General features: G+C 35.2%; 1 protein-coding gene across 1 annotated transcript in view; it reads right to left on the reverse strand.

Annotated features, from left to right (window-relative positions):
* The window catches only part of LRP1B (LDL receptor related protein 1B), a 1720016-nt gene that overhangs the window by 112103 nt on the left and 1590815 nt on the right, over positions 1-17098 (reverse strand). The window contains exons 71-74 of the mRNA XM_053919407.2: positions 16567-16696; positions 14244-14350; positions 13772-13904; positions 5707-5829 (exon numbers count right to left, since the gene is read on the reverse strand). Coding sequence (XP_053775382.1) covers positions 5707-5829; positions 13772-13904; positions 14244-14350; positions 16567-16696 — 493 coding nt within the window. The remainder of the gene's footprint in view (positions 1-5706; positions 5830-13771; positions 13905-14243; positions 14351-16566; positions 16697-17098) is intronic.

Consider the following 17098-nt stretch of genomic DNA (forward strand, 5'->3'; position numbering starts at 1 on the left):
TATCTTTTGTTGTGAAAATTTCCTACATGTAGGTACTAGAAAAATGTGTGGTGATAGAAGCTTATGATCCTAGCTATTTATATTAACTACAGAAAAGAATGCACAGCTGGAATGTTGAATGGAGTAAGAAAAAGAGCAAAATTTCACGGTCTTGTTTCCAGATGCCTTATCTCAGACTCCCTCACTTGGTATACCAAATTAATTCATGTCTATGGTTTACACAACATGGCAGGCCGCTTAGCTATCTGAGAGAGCAATTTCACACTGAATGGACCTTCAGCAAGCATATGTTATGGGCCAAAAACTGAAAATAGGACATTCAGTGAAATACATATCTTTTTAGTACTATAGCTGAGTTTCTCACTTTATTTCTCTCTAACCAAACTTGCAGCTATGTACTTGAAGCACATAAGGTGATCTTAGTTTATTCATTTTTAGCATTTGTGGGGGGGGGAGTGGGGGTGAGAGAGAGAATTAAAAGAGATATCAATGGAAGCCAGAGAAATGGGAGCCAGAGAACTCTTTACTTGTCCTTTCTATCACTCTTTCACCAAAAGACTTTTGCTCCTAAAGTAGGAAACATCTATAATGATTCTTCATCTGCACAGTTAGAACATTACAGGGTTCTCTCCCTGCTCCCCTCGTGTTCTCACTCACAAAACTTCTGCTTACTTATCCTCATTCATTCTCACTGACATACTTGAATCTATACTTCCACGACTTTCGACTTGCTATCTAAGTACAGTATCTCACAATTAATTATAGAGCATTCCCACAGGAATTTCAAATTCAACAAATTCAATTCCTATCATCTTTCCTCAACTCTCTTCTCCCCAAACATAAGATGTGCCTTATTTCCACAGCTCTGTTAGTGGCACATCATAGCCACATGTCTGGGATTATTCGAAATGCACTCCTCTCACTGATCTTCAACTGTGATTACTAGTCAAGAAGATCAGATGATATTGTCCCCGAATTTGCCATCTTCTTTCTATGCATACCAGTTACAGTCACAATAGCTTAGTTCTTTATTATCTCTTACGGAGCTGACTGTAGTAGAATCCTAAATCAGTTTCACTGCCCAACTTAAGATTCTCCACCAGAACAACCTACCTAACACATTAATTTTGGTTATCTCTTCCGAAGTTATTCATCCTTTCGGAATAAAATTTGAGATACTGTCGTGGCATAATAGACTTATCATTACCTTGTTCATACCACTCCTACAGACTTATCACTTGTCACTCTTAATCTTCTAGCTGTGCTACATTATTTGTTCCTTAAATATGTAATACTTCTTTTGCTGACCTCCTTGCTTCAGTTGAAATCTGGTTGTTACTATAAGCATAGTTCCTCTGCTTTAGGTCTTTTAGGAATGTCTCTTAAATTGCTAAAACCTCATGTCATCTTATATTTGAAGATAACCTAGTTTCCTACTACAGTTTCCAGAATATTGTTACCATATCTTCACATTCTATTTTTAAAAATACACTGAAACTGCTATTTTGAGGGTCAAGCATTTGATTAGACCTTTTCTTATCACTATTTTCTCTTTAACTTCATAAACATCTCTCCCTCCCTAATTCGCTGAGGATTGTAGCACCTACCTTCATTGTTATTTCTCTTCACCCCAATTCATAACACCACCCTACATGATTTCAACATCCATTAAGTAAACCAACCAATGAGTGGGCCTCCTGGCTCCTTAATTTTCTCATACCTACTGTCTTTTTACTCTAATCCACCTAGGCCACCCAATCCCCTAGGGAGCTGTAGACATTGGTGGATTGCAACATTTTTTCTTTTAATTCAGCCAATGACGGTTCCTGTTGCTTGAAAATAGGAGAGCTATTGTACATGGATGTAACTAGATTTGCTATTTCCTCCAACCTCTTCGTTCACAATACTACTAATTTGAATGCCCCAAATTCTGATTACAATCTCCTACTTTTCCAATTTTTTAACTTACCCAGTCTCATTAAGACATTCCAAAACCTTAGCTGAAACATCAAGCTAAAAACTCAGCTTCAGCCCATTGACACATCCACTTTTTCCTTATTCACCAATGCCTTCTTTTGTCTTTACATCCTTTCTCTGTTCACATTAGCATGTGTGTTTCATCTCTGAACATACTCATTTGACACATATTTATTGGTAACCTATAGCTATCAGACACTGTTCTAAGAACTCATTTACAGACTCACTTTTATTGAAATAATGTGAATGTTCTGGTTCTTTTCTCTTTTTCATCTTAGTTATCTAAAAAAAACCCCTACAAACTTAGATAAATAAACCATCTGCTACTCCGATGTCTGTTTCTGGGAAGTTCAGGAATATTGCAGATAATCATATCACAAAGCTAACTGACACCACAGATATAAATACATATCAATGCCAGGCGAACCCTGCATACTACTTGAATATCTTATACATATATCTAGCCATCACTCTTTTACACTTCGCAATAATGATTCAAATAAGAATTCCTTTCAAGTCTTCCTACAACAGCACACTTCCGCATTCTATATATGAATATGCTTCTTACTTCACACATAAAAAGGTAGAAATAAAGAGATAGAAAGTGTGTTAACATCATATTAAATGATACACATAGACCAGCATCTACACAGTGTCTATCAACTCATTTCAACATTTTTAGTAACAGAGAAGGGGTTTCTACTCTTATCCCAAACTAACCTTTTTACCTGTTCTGCAACACCTTTCCCCTGACTCTGCAGGAAACATTCCATCTTTCTTGAGACATTTTATTACTTTGGTGGTTCTTTGGCCATATTTTTTTTTTCTTATTGTCGCTAATCCTTTTGTGGTCACTCACCTGAGTTTTTTCTGGCTGCTCATATTTGTATAGGTGTTTGGAATTCCTCAACAGTCTATTCTAATCCCCTTTTTCTCTGGTGCTTTACTTCTACCTCGCCTGAATCTCACACATCCCATAGTACTTACTGCCACATTTTATGCTAACTCTCAAACTTATATCTGTAGGTTGACTCTTTAAGTTCTAGAACCAAATATCTTGCACCTACTTGTAATCTCTACTTGAGTGTTCACTCAAATGCATCTCAAACCAGGCTTTTAATCTTACTTATAAAACTGTTCCTGTGTTTCCCATCTATTCAAACAGGCAAGCAAAAACACCCTATAAATTATACTTGGCAACTTCCTCTCCCCCATCCTCTATAGCCAATCCACTATTTAACCCAATTTATTTTGACTTTTCAAAAGCCTTCAAATCTGTGTGTACTTTACCATCACACACTGTCATTGTCTGAAGTGACACTAACTGCACAGCTTGCCCACAGTACCGCCGTTGTCTTAACTAGCCTTGCTTCTTTCTATCCAATATTTGTAAAAATATAAATATGACCACATTCCTCTTCTGCTTATAATTCTTCCGTATTTTTAATTGATTTTAGTCTAAATCTAAAAATCCCAACTGAGATTCATAAGGTTTCAAGTGTCTCTTCTGTCTCTTCAGTTTCATCCTAAGCCAGTTGCCTCCCTTGCTCTGTACTCTCCGGGAACATGCATCTGTCAGTTCCTCTAGTAGGCTCTGGTTTGCTCTGCCCCAAGGTTTTTCCACTTCTTGCTTCCTTGCTTACAGCACTGTGTCATCCACCTCACCCCATTCCTTTCACCTCCTCAGCAGCCATATATCTCTGACTCATATTGTACTCAAATGTTATTTCTCATGACTCAAGATTGAATAAAATTCCTCTGCTCTATATTTTCATAATTAACTATATTTTCCCCACCCCAATGCACATACCATAGTTTCTCTCTCTCTCTCTCTCTCTCTCTCTCTCTCTCTCTCTCTATATATATATATATATATATATATATATATATATATATATATATATTTGTGTGTGTGTTTGTGATTGTCAGTGTCACTGTTCCACTAGATTCTCAGCTGTGTGAAGGCGGGGTCTCATCATTTTCTCACCAAAAATAATCATAGTCTCTAGCTTAACAAATCTTTATTAAATGAGTAAATGACTTTTATCCTCATTGTTCACTATGCCTATGGTGTCTTTTAGTATAGATCCTTCAAAGCTGTAGCTTTCTGAAGTCCCCTGTAGGCAGAGATGAGCTTATTCTCACTGTCTTGTCTGCACTTTTACTTCATTCCACCATTGCTTAAAATGCAATGTATGGAAAATATTATTTATCTAACCAGAATATTTTCTTACAAAAAAAGAAGCATGTGCTGTTCATGTTTCTAAATCCCATTTATTAGCACAGTCTCCAGTACATAATAGTTTGACTCAATGCTAATACCAGTGACTCAGTGAATGCAAAACATTCACAGAATCAAGTTTGATGCAGTTTACAAGTTTTTTAGTAGCTGTGTGACATGTCACTATGATTAATTTTCTTGCCCTGGAAGTGGTCCTGGTAGTTGCCAAACATTTCCTTTCCACCCACTGGTTTTTTGCTGAAGTGAAACAGAGAATGGGGAATAAGAAAAAGAAAACTTTGTTTATAAACATAATGGGTTCTGGCTTGATTTTGGTAAACTCTTTTTTCATATATGATTCACAAACAATGTAAAAACAATGTACACCCCAGTGATTCTATAGAGTACACTTTGTAAGATGAAGTAAAAAACTGCAATGGAAATTTAGTTACATCTCTCATCAGTCATGCCTACAAAGAACACTCTCCCAAAACTGTCTTTTTCAAGTTTTAAACCCTTTAAAAAATAATGTTGCCTGATTATTTTGTATTTTTTATTCAACTGTAACCTTTATAGTCAATGCTATTATTTATCCAAAAATACTGGTCTAACCGGATGCACCAAATAGAGCAAAGGATTTGAGTCTAAAAGTTCATGCTACATATTCTTTAAGTCACCTGATGTACTATTAAGTTATAGCAGGAATAGTAGTTTCTTTAAATTAGAGAAGAAATTACCTTCTTGCTGAGATTAGATACAAAGAATAAGAAGAGAAGCTAAAAATATTTACCAAATATAATAAATATACACTAATATAATCCTTTATTATAAAGATCTAAATTGTACATTTGAACTTTTTGGTTTGGTTGCCTAAGCACTATTCTGACAGATATCAGTAAAGAATAACTTGAATTTGAAGAATCGCTAAAGTTTTTAAAAGATTTTTAGATTTAAATATTAAATAGCTCCTATTTAATTTCTCTGCCTGACATTTGTATTATATATATAGAGAGAGACATCTATATAGATATAAATATAAATATAGGTACATCTATAAATATAGATCTCCTTTCTCTCAACAGCCTCAGCCTCAGTAGTGGGTGACATGTGGAACTACATAATTTTATTATTCACATTTTTTTCCCCACACTCATCTGTCAAAAATTTGTTTTAGACAGAAGTAATTTTGATGTGAAGCTGAAGTCTTTATATGAACCATACTCAGTGCACAAGGTCAGCTGCTCTAACACCTCTCAGACAGACCTAATCCAGCCTTTGAACAGTGTTGACGTGAAAGTTCAGATTTAGGAGTGCTTTCTACAAAGTTATAAACTGTGAACAGGGTAATCTCTTGTTACCTGAATGAGAGTTGTTATCTGTGGTTATACTTTATCTGCCTAACCCCAGGATGGTAGAATTTGTGGTTCACTTCCCCACCTCATCGATTCACCTTGGTGCATTAGACCAGGAGATGAGAAAACAACCTAGAGCCACACGAAACGCCATACCACACATATCCGGGGCTTCATCGGAGTTGTCTCCACAGTCGTCCTCTCCGTCACACACCCAGAAGTGCAGTTTGCAGAGAGAATTATTGCAAAGAAACTCGTCTTCTCTGCATATATTTCCTCCTTTATTTTAAAACAAAAGAGAGAAATACAGATACGGCATTATTAAAGCTAGTCAGTGAGATACATATTACTCTAAATCTTAGTACAGATTCTAGTATCTCAGGTTTTTATTTTTTATTTTTCTATGTAATATTGATACAAGGTGTCCAAATGTATTTTTTCTTTCTTTCATTCTTTCTTTTTTTTAAATTCTCACCCAAGGACATATTCAGAGAGAGGGAAAGGGAGGGAGAGAAATATGGATGTGAGAGAGAAACATTGATAGGGAGCCTCTCACACACTCCCCACTAGGGACAAATCCACAACCCAGGCGTATGCCCTCACCAGGAATCAAACCCAAGAACTTTCAGTTTACAGGACAACGCCCCAGCAAACTGAACCACACTGGCCAGGGCATCTAAACTTTTTTTAAAAAGGTATTCACTGCTTACTTTTCAAAACAAAATGCTATTACCCTCATGTATACTATGCTTTCTTTAAAAATAATAATAAAATGGTAAGAGAAAGTTTTGTCAAATCTAAATTAACTTCCTTTCAGATTTTTTATGTTACTAAGTATAAGGAAATTTACATTCTAAATTATATTAATTTTCATCATTAAAATTGTGTTGTTCTGGGGAAACAAAGAAACACAAAATCTTAGATAATTCAACTGTATCTAGAAACTACCAACTGAATCACCAAAAAGAGAATAACCAGCAAAAAGGTTTTGTAGTCACAGAAAAATAATTTTAAAGCAGAAATAAGAAATTGGCTATGTGATGAAATATTAGTTATCTTTACAAGATCTGTTCAATAGAGTACCCTATTTTTTGTTTCATTTAATATTTGATTTTTTTCTATTTACAATTAAATAGAAAGCATTGAGAATACAGGGATATTCTAACTGAAAATTAAGTACATTTGCCACATGCAAAGGATCCAAAGTACTAATAAATTGGAGGTTATGTGTATATATGTAGCAATATATAGTGGAAACCACAATGGTTGAGGAGTTAAGAACTTGCTTTATTTTGCTTTGGACAACTTTATTAATTTCTCTGGGGCACAATGTTTTCATATGTTACAAGAGAGGTATGGTTAAAGTGATTCATAAGGTCATGTTTGCAAACTATACATGAGGTAATAGCACAAAGATACTTGATGGATGTTTAGAATTAAAATAAGTAAGATTTCTCTCAGAGAATTACTTCAACTAGTTAAATTCATGTATAAAATAACAAACATGGCTTATACATCAGCTAGATTTGATTATTGAAGGTATTAATATATTTTTAAAAGGATGGTCATTTAAGCATGGCGTTGGAGAGTAATAGTGCCCATCCTTCCAAGCCTAGAAAATACCTAGGAAGAAGAATTGCTCATCTCATGCATGCTCTTTGCAGTGAATAATGAGCCTAGGCTTGCGAGGGTCAAGTAGTTCTCATTCTGAGTTTTGATTTGTACACAAATCTCCAATAATTCACTTCCAGTATCAAAGATTTAACTCAGGAAATGGCAGAATCAAATTTGAATTTTAGAATGATAACTCTAGTTACAGTATGGAGAACTTGGGAACCAAGACAGTGAGGATTAAAGACAATATGGGAGGGTAAAAAATAAAAATAATAATAATCTGAAGAGGGGTAGCAGCAACGCAGACCAGAGCGGATGTTAACTTGACAGACGGTAGCTACATTTGAGAGCTCCTGGGGAGACAGAATCCTCAGGACCTAAGAACTGAGTAGATGGAGAGTGGGGGAGGAGAATGAGTAGGTATAGCACTCAACTTTTGGGTTATTTGGACAATTTGGTGAATGCTGGTGTTGTTTAATAAATAAAGGAACAAAACAGTAGGAGCAGACTTAAAAGAAATACAGGCAATTCACTTAAGGTACTGCTAAGACCACCATGTAGTGATATATTTAGCAGGCTAATGGATAAATGTGTCTAAAATACAAGGTAGGTTTCTGAGCCATAAAATGTACAGCTGGGCATGGGCAGATAGAATTATTATTTTTAATTTAGAAAAGAACAAAGAGATAAGTATGATTTAAAGACCAGACAGATACAAAAGAGTGGTTGGAGAAATACCTAGAATGTGTTCTAACTAGAAGGCCATGGTAGGCACATTTAAATAATTAAGGGAGTCGATTTAGTGAAGTGGTGGTGGGTTTAATAAAATGCTACTTTGCTAGTTGCTTGAATGAAGAAAAACAGATATCTGAACACATTTAAATATTTCTGAGAATAATAACTCAGAAGACAAAGTAAGGTTGAAAATGCAAGATAAATGTAATTGATAATGACTTCCTTGAGAACCCAGAAAGTGTGAAATTTTGAGATCTACAGGAAAATGAAAAGATTATTCTTAGACTGGAAGTGAGACAAGTCTTCCATTTTCATTGGAAGGGGGTAGAAATGGCTAGGCACAGCTATAGGTAGCTTTGTTAATTTGGTGGTCAGATGTTTAAAAAAGAGCTCATGATTTTTTTATTGCTGTGAAGTAGAATGTGAGAAAATCAACTTCTTAAAAATGTAATATGAGTATTGATGGAAAATGATGATGAAAGAAATGATGATGAAAGATGATGATGGTAGATTGCTTAGAATCTTGAGTGATAGTTGAAGTTGAGACCAAGAATGTATAGTGACATGAATCAGAAGAGTTGTGTGATTTTCTGGAAAAAAGTCTTAACAGAACTACCACAGTTTATATTGGCATTTCTAAGGACGAACGAAGTCTAAGATACAGAGAAAGGCAGATGCTTGTTGAGAACACCAAGGCGAATACCACCATGCGAGACTGCTAACAGGACAGTGTCTTACCTTGGGTTGCCCCTGTCTTTCAAATTTCTGCAATTTTTAGCTCTAAAATGCCCTAATTCTAAAAATATTCTAAATTACTAAAATCCATGCAATAAAAGACATTACAATTTAACAGTTCTCTGTTGGAAAACAATAAAAATATAAAATGTATAGTATTCACTTCCAAAGAAACTTAAGCTCTGAGTATTGGCTTAATTCAATATAAAATCCATAAAATATAAAAAAGAGTTGTGTTCTTTCAGAATAAAGAGTCTAGTGATTAAATCTCTTGCATTTTCAAATTTACAATGAATAAAATTCAAACAAAATTTGTGAACTCGACATTCTGAGCTTATTTTAGAAAACTCTATTTGAGACACATCAGTACTGTTGAAAGGAAAAATTGAGTTCACTAAGGTATCACATTAGATAATATTATAATTTTCCCCACAAGAGTGTTGGATGTGTTACTATTGTACTAAGAAGAAGAGAAGTAAAAATGACATCATAATTGCAACAGAAAGGCAAAAGTTTTGTGATAACCTACTAGAGGCTTGCGATTGCACTATAAAGAATTTGCATTTCAAAAAATGCACTGTGTTATAGCTCCATGACCTCCTAAGTCTAACTTAAAAGTGCTTATTAGAAATAACAGGAAGCACACACAAACGACAAAAAAAAAGGTCTAAATTAGAAGAGATTATCTGAATTGAAGTCTCAGTTTTCTCATCATGCTCTTGATCAGCTCAACAGGTATTTAGAAAATAAGAAGTATGCATTAATTAACAATAACCTATGCATAATATGAGTGAGCCCTTAGCAGCTTCACATAAACCTGGATAAATGTATCATTGCAGAAACTAGAATTCTCATGTTAACTTGGGTTGGCAGAAACTTTAATATATAATATTTTTAAATTAAATAGTTCAGTAATATTTTTATATTGTTGTTCAAGGACAGTTGTAATTTACACAAATAGCTTACACATTTTTAAGCTCATAATTATTAAAGAGAATAACTCTCAATCTTTTCCACTAAAACTTCTATAAGGAGTAAAGTTTGGGAGCTCAGTCCAAAACAAACACTGTTTTCTTGAGGCAACATGTTTTACTTTTGAAAATGTAAAAGTTGTTTCTAATTCCATAGTAATTCAGATTTTGGTTTCTTTAAAGTAAACCAGGAAAACTGGTTCACTTGGAAAAATGTCCTATGCTTAACCATCCTCCAACACTCAGTCCCCTGTTAGCTCATAGGTCAAAACTGAGGTGATTGTCAGTTAGATTTAACGGCAGAGGCGTTTCTTCTGGTATTTCCTTTCCTCAACGCCCTGATGTACATTTATCCAATACTTAAACATCTTCCTGGAAGTAAGTTAAAGACTAGAAATCTGAACATGGTCATGCTTTAGGATACATCCATATAGGATCGAATACTTTATCCACCAAGATATTTCACTGGGATTTAATTACCCGACAGAAATAAATATAAATAAGTAAGTAAGTAAATAAATAAATAAATAAAGTTAGAGGCATGAGTAAGGAAGGGAAGGGAAACTTTGACACATTACTAAATGAGTAAAATAAAGGCTCAACTCTTTAATTCAGTAAGCTTAATCATTTAATAGAATATTTTTAAATATGAAAGGTACCTCAGATGGCAAATGCTATAATGTTCGATTTTTTACTGTAATGTTTGATTTTTTAACCTAGGTTCCTGTGTTCAGTTTTTATTAAATCCAATATTAAATAAGAACAGATAAATCCTGACAAGATTGCCCCCTTCCCTCTCCCTACTCCTCACACACTCAGATATTCCTACAGTTCTTGGACACATTTCAGCGTGGTTGGGATTGACAGCATGGGAAAATGATCACAGAAATGTTTATGGAGATAAGAAGGAAAAACAAAACAAAAACTAGATTTCCTGATTCTCGTTTCAGTAAATTATCTGTGCTATTTCAAAGCACACATATTATCGCCCTCTTCTTTAAAAAAAAATGTTCTCTCATCTAATCAATAAAGCAAACAAGCAAGCAAAATGTAACTAGAGATATTGAAATAAAGAACAAACTGATACTAGCCAGAAGGGAGGGAGGTGGGAGATAATGGGGGAAAGAAGGAGAAGGGTCATCAAGGAACATGTATAAAGGACACATGGACAAAGCCAAAGGGGAAAGGATTGAGGGTGGGAAGTGTGGGTGGGTGGGGCAGGGTAAAGTGGTGGTGGGAAAATGGAGAAAACTGTACTTGAACAACAATTAAAAAAAAAAAAAGACTGAACTGCTACCAGGCATTCAGGCCTCCAGAAGGAGTGGACTTTATATATGTCAGTGTTAAAGACAGAAAAATCTACTGTCAGCTTATTTGGCCCATGGAGCTAACAACAAAGTATTTCCCATGGAACTGTGCTACTCAAAGAGTGGTTCTCTGACCAGCAGCAGTGGCATCTCCTGGGAGCTTGTTAAAAATGCAGGACCTGGAGTCCACCCAGACCCACTGAAAAAGAATCTGTATCCACACCAAAGTTTAAGGAGAAACTGTGTGATAGGTATGAAACATAACCTGTACTTTAAGCTCCTCGGAATTTTTCTGTTTCCTATACCTGTTTGCACATATACTGAAAATAATTTAAAAAAAAAATGTTGGATTCCCTAAAAGGCTTGAAAAACTTTTCATTACCCTTAATATTAAAACCAAGTTCTCTAACATAGACCTTCAGTTACTTGTGGTTCCTAACCAGCTAAATTGTCCCTCACCTCTGTGACTTTGTACCTAACGATATCACTGCCTGAAAAATATTTCCTTGCTCTGTTGGCCTATGTAATTGTTGGCATCAAGAAACTCACATTTCAACAGGGGAAAGGGGCAGATAACACACAAATAATTATATTAGAAGGACTATAATGATAACAAGAATCCAATCAAAGAATGGGTGGGTAAACTCAAAAAAAAAGGCTGTACCTGGGTTGAAGACAGTAATAAGTGAAATAGACTTGAAAGGACAGATACAATTTTTATTGGCAGAGATGTTGAAAAGCATGTGGGATGTTGCTACAATATTTCTAGTTTGTATGATACATGATACATAAAAAGAAGTAGAGAATATGAGTCTGGGAAGATAAAATGGGATCCTCTTCATGTAAATCTGACTGCCAGCTTCAGTTACTTGTATGTAACCAGATAGGAAGAGGATGGAGTAAAGATTGACATAATCAGTTGTACACATAAAAGATGAACCTGGTAGCAATGAGTAGGAAGCACTGAAGACCACTTAGTTAGTAGCACATGAGCCCAGGCAAGGAGCCATGGGAGAAAGAAATATACCAATTACAGTGACTGAAGTTGAGGGGATAGAGCTTACTCGTTAGAGAGTAGAAGAAAGATGAATAACTTAATTTTTGTTCCAAAGTCTTTACATAAGAGATTACATAAGATTATGGATGACAGACGGTCCACAAATGTTTTTGTCTCTAGAGTAACCAATTACAGAAAGTTAGTGTGAGAAATTAACCAAAAGTAGAAATAGTTGTCATGGAGGTTTAACCTTTTGTGGCTCTCTGTAATGCATTGCAGATTCCAAAAGAGAGCTAGAATTTCTCTTGCTGAATATAACACTTTCTCAGGTTCTGGGATGGAGATACCAGCAAATCATAAAGTTTTGATGTAATATTAGACGAAATAGGAGATATTTTTCCTCGAGTGAGTAGATATTTACGGAAGTAAGTATTTTAGGTACATTTACACTGTATAAACCCCGAGTGCCTATTCGAGTGCCTTGCAGTCTATATCAATATCTGATACCATCTCTGTGGATGATATCCCTAATATTCTGAAATGTAGTGTCCACTTAGAGACTTTTGTCAGCAGGTTAAAAGAAATCTTTACTTAAATAATGTCTTTAACATTGTAAAAATAATAAGAGTTACCACACAATTTATAAGCTTCACCACACAATTCCTTTGCTTTCATTTCATTAACTCTAAAGTAGTACCACTAACTGATTGTACTGTGGTGACTTACAACTAAAAGCTCTTATCTGTCAAGAAATATCTTCACATAGCTGGAAAGCAATACACTATAAAACTCAAAGTTGTCTTCCAGACTGACGAAAAATGTAGGTCATTTTCTCTACCATATGGCAAGAAGGAAATGTGGGGTGCAACTAGAATCTACATATGATCCAGCATATCGGTATGTGTAATTTTAGTTCTAAAAATTATAGTAATATAGTAACAGTTTGTTTTTATCCACTGAGGCAAGCAATGTGGAAGAGAAATGTCCCCCACAAATACATTTGTAATAATGGCTCCAGTGGCCCTGTTCCCAGTGTTCCTCCAGCATCTCTCTCTGACCCAGCACCCAGTCCAAAACCTGCTCATGGTACACACTCAGTAAAGACTTGCCTTCTGTGGCCTTTGTTCTACAAAGAGTGACATTATCCTTGGTCTGAAAATAGCCCAGATTTTGCTTATTTAGTACAGACGATTATGTAATGAAACTAGAAAGGGTAAACAAGAACTGAATGACCAGCAAAGCTATCATTTAGAGTGGAAGGGAGGATAAAGTGCTTCTCAGATAAGGTCAAGTTAAAGGAGTTCATCATCACCAAGCCCTTATTATATGAAATGTTAAAGGGACTTATCTAAGAAAAAGAAGATAAAAAATATGAACAGTAAAAATGACAGCAAACTCACAGTTACTAACAGCCACACCTAAAACAAAAACAAAAGCTAACAACTAGAACAGGAACAGAACCACAGAAATGGAGATCACATGGAAGGTTATCAATAGGGGATTGGGAGGGTGAGAGAGGGGGGAAAGGTACAGAGAATAAGTAGCATAAATGAAAGGTGGATAATAGACAGGGGGAGGGTAAGAATAGTGTAGGAAATGTAGAAGCCAAAGAACTTATAAGTATGACCCATGGACATGAACTATAGGGGGGGGAATGTGGGAGGGAGGGGGGTAGGCAGGGTTGAGTGGAGTGAGGGTGGGGAAATGGGACAACTGTAATAGCATAATCAATAAATATATTTTTTAAAAAAGAACTGAATGACCTTATCTTCTGCCTCCAGCACGCTGCACATCCTTCGGAGTGCCTTAACTACCTTCTCTTACTCCTGGAGCAGGCGCACATGCACACGCACACACCTTACCTCTGTCACAGTCCTCTTCATCACTGCCATCCACACAGTCGTGAACTCCGTCGCACAGCCATCTAATTGGGACACAGCGGGCTTTGTTTCTGCATCGAAACTGATCTTCCTTACATTCAGTCACACAGTTCATCTGTTCAAATACAAGTGGGCACTGCGGTTTTTATTAATGATAATGATACAGTCACAGGCAAAAGGGACATGCGGCTGACAATACTGGAGATTTATTATACGGTGGGCTTGTTTGTTTTGATTTAATGAATATAATCTCTACAGATGAAAGTGGGGTTTAGTACACAGACAGCATTAAACTTCAGGGATTGGTTGAAATTATTAGAGTCAATGTATTTTTCCTAACATTTTAGACAGATAAGAATAAAGATTCCGTCTCTTTCCTCTATTTTTATTACATTTGCTTTTCTAAATCTAATTCATGTAATTCGAAGATTTCAATCAAATGATAGGTTTTTACCTCATCTGAACCATCAGCACAGTCATATTCTCCATTGCATTTCAAAGATGCTGAAATACATCCTCCGCTGGCACATATATATTCACTTGATGAGCAAGTAGGAGAAGCTGAATGTAATTACAAAGTTGAGAGTCAGATTCAGTAAGGAATGACTGGCTTCACAGACAAAAATGCATAAGCATATAAAATTAATAGAGAGTAATGAAAATAGTTTATATTGCTTAAACTATATTCAACATTTGACATTAAATATTCATTTAAAAAGTGCTTTATAATATATAATATTGTATTAAATATCCTTCGATAGCATAGTAGTCTGTTCAGGTAGTATTCAACCAAATAAACTAAAGAGAGGAAAAACCCCTCTATACCCTCCATCCCTTTGATTTTGGAGAGGTAAATAAATTTTTTATAATTTTAAATTAAATTATTTAGAAGATAAAATCCTTATGTTATTTTCAAAACTATACTAGGATTTAGTGATCCTTGGAAATGTTAATTAATATATATATGTATATATATATACGCATTGTATAAAGCTAAAAGAGGAAATCTTGGCATGGTCTCACAGACACTGTGATATCTATTTGATTATATTGATATAAATGTCATATTTGCATAAGTTATAAGAAATGTTTTTGTTGTGGGGTTTTCAACACAAATATATATACTTAACAGAGCCTACAGAATTTTAAGTATTCCTTTATGACACAGAAAATTAAAATAGCACATAGATAAGTAAGTTATTACCAGTACCCAATCTAATTAATTGACATTGAAACTATAAGAGCTGCCTTTGTCATCTATGGCTTTGAGTTTGCTTGCATTCAACCTCTGGGGGGTTCTTGGCCTTTTGTTAGAACACTAATTAGCCAAATGTACTTACACAATGACTTTGTGGTTTGAGTTGCATATTCCAGGAAAGCTAAAAAGCGTTTTCCTTGTATTTTAGTTGACAATATTTGCCTAGGGATTTGTATTATTAAGTAGCCAAGAAGATGTCTGGATTCAGTAAGAAAAAAAGATGTGATCAGTTAGGGCTGTGGACCATGGGCTTGGTCCCGGAGCACACAGTAATTGTGTGCATCTTATATCTGCTACTCCTACCTATGCTCTCAACGTAATGCCTTCATGATTATACACAGATTGTAGTACACTTTCCCTAGATATACTTTCCCTAAATTCATGTTACATATTTCAATATATTTAGTATGTTCAGTAAAAGAGACAAGTATACTTTGCTCCAAATAAATCCAAAAAAACAGGATTTATAAAATCACCTCAGTTCCCTTCTAAGGATATCATTGCAAACAAATTAAAAACAATAATAGCCCTGGCTGGTGTGGCTCAGTGGATTGAGTGCCAGCCTGTGAACCAAAGGGTTGCCAGTTCCATTCCCAGTCTAGGACACATGCCTGGGTTGTAGGCCAGGTCCCAAGGAGGGGCACACATGAGAGGCAACCACCCATTGATGTTTCTCTGCCCATCTTTCTCTCTCCCTTCCCTTCTGTCTAAAGCTAAATAAATAAAAATCTAAAAAAACTATAAAAACAAAAAATAAAATAAAATCTTTAAAAAGTAGCTTGTATAAAAATTAAGTTTTTAAAAACATATTTATAGAGCTATATTTTAAAAATAGAGCCCTGGTTGGTGTAGCTCATTGGATTGAGTGCCGGCCTGCAAACCATAGGATCGCTGGTTCGATTCCCAGCCAGGGCACATGCAGGTCCCTTGTGAGGGACACGGGAAAGGCACCCCCATACATTGGTATTTCTCTCCCTCACTCTCTCCCTCCTTTCCCCTCTCTAAAAATAAATAAATAAAATTTAAAAAAATAGAAATGTATAAACTGGGTATATTTTTCCTATATGCTGGTTTTGCTTCCTAATTTTGTTTTGTGAACAAAGATGCAAACAGTAATAATTACCCTCATGCTTCTTCTTAGTCAGTATCATGCTGAAATTGCTATGTTCTGTTTCTTAGTTTTAATACCCATAATTGAAAACCAGACTTTTATTGTACTTGGAGCTTCAACATATTTCATTTTGTTGTCTTAAAAAAATAATACCAAATGGTGTGGAAAGGTAAACAACCCATAAAGTAATATTTTGGAAAGTAATGTCTGAACTTGAACACAGGAACAATCTTACCTGCTAAAACACTTTCAAAACATATAAAGGCACACCAATTAATCTGTGTCAAGATATTTCAGATTATTATGCATGGATTTTGTATTTTTTTGTTATTTAAATATCATTGTTCAAAGTTAAATTCTATCAAGTTGAAATATCAGCTAAATTTAATGTCACCTCAACCATTTTACCTGATTCACAGCTTTTCTCATCTTCTCCATATTTACAGTCTTCGTGACCATCACATTTCCATCTTGCAGATATACACTGACCATTGGAACACTGGAACTGATCTCTGGAACAGCTTGTTTCACAATTTCTCTGTAAAAAAACCAACCCAGATGTAATTAAAATTAAATTATTGGACAGATATAACCCAAATGACAACTAGAGACTTACACATAGAAACCTAGAAGTATAGAAACCAAGTCTGCCACATACAAGCAGCTCAGCTCAGATGATCATGTGTAAGCCTAGTACTACATAACATAATTATAACAATTTTCCACTTTCATTTGTCTCCGTAATAATAAAACTGAGAAGTGAAAAACAAACAAAAAAAACATAAATGCCAAGGCTTCTTCATACTAATTAAATTGCTCTGAGTGGATCATTCTTCAATAGACAATTATGGGGGAGCTTCCAGTCAAGATGGTGATGTAGGCAGACATGGCTCACCTCTTCACGCAACCATATCAAATTTACAACTAAATTATAGAACAA

The sequence above is a fragment of the Desmodus rotundus genome, chromosome 2 (genome assembly GCF_022682495.2).
Source record: "Desmodus rotundus isolate HL8 chromosome 2, HLdesRot8A.1, whole genome shotgun sequence".
Lineage (NCBI taxonomy): Eukaryota > Metazoa > Chordata > Mammalia > Chiroptera > Phyllostomidae > Desmodus > Desmodus rotundus.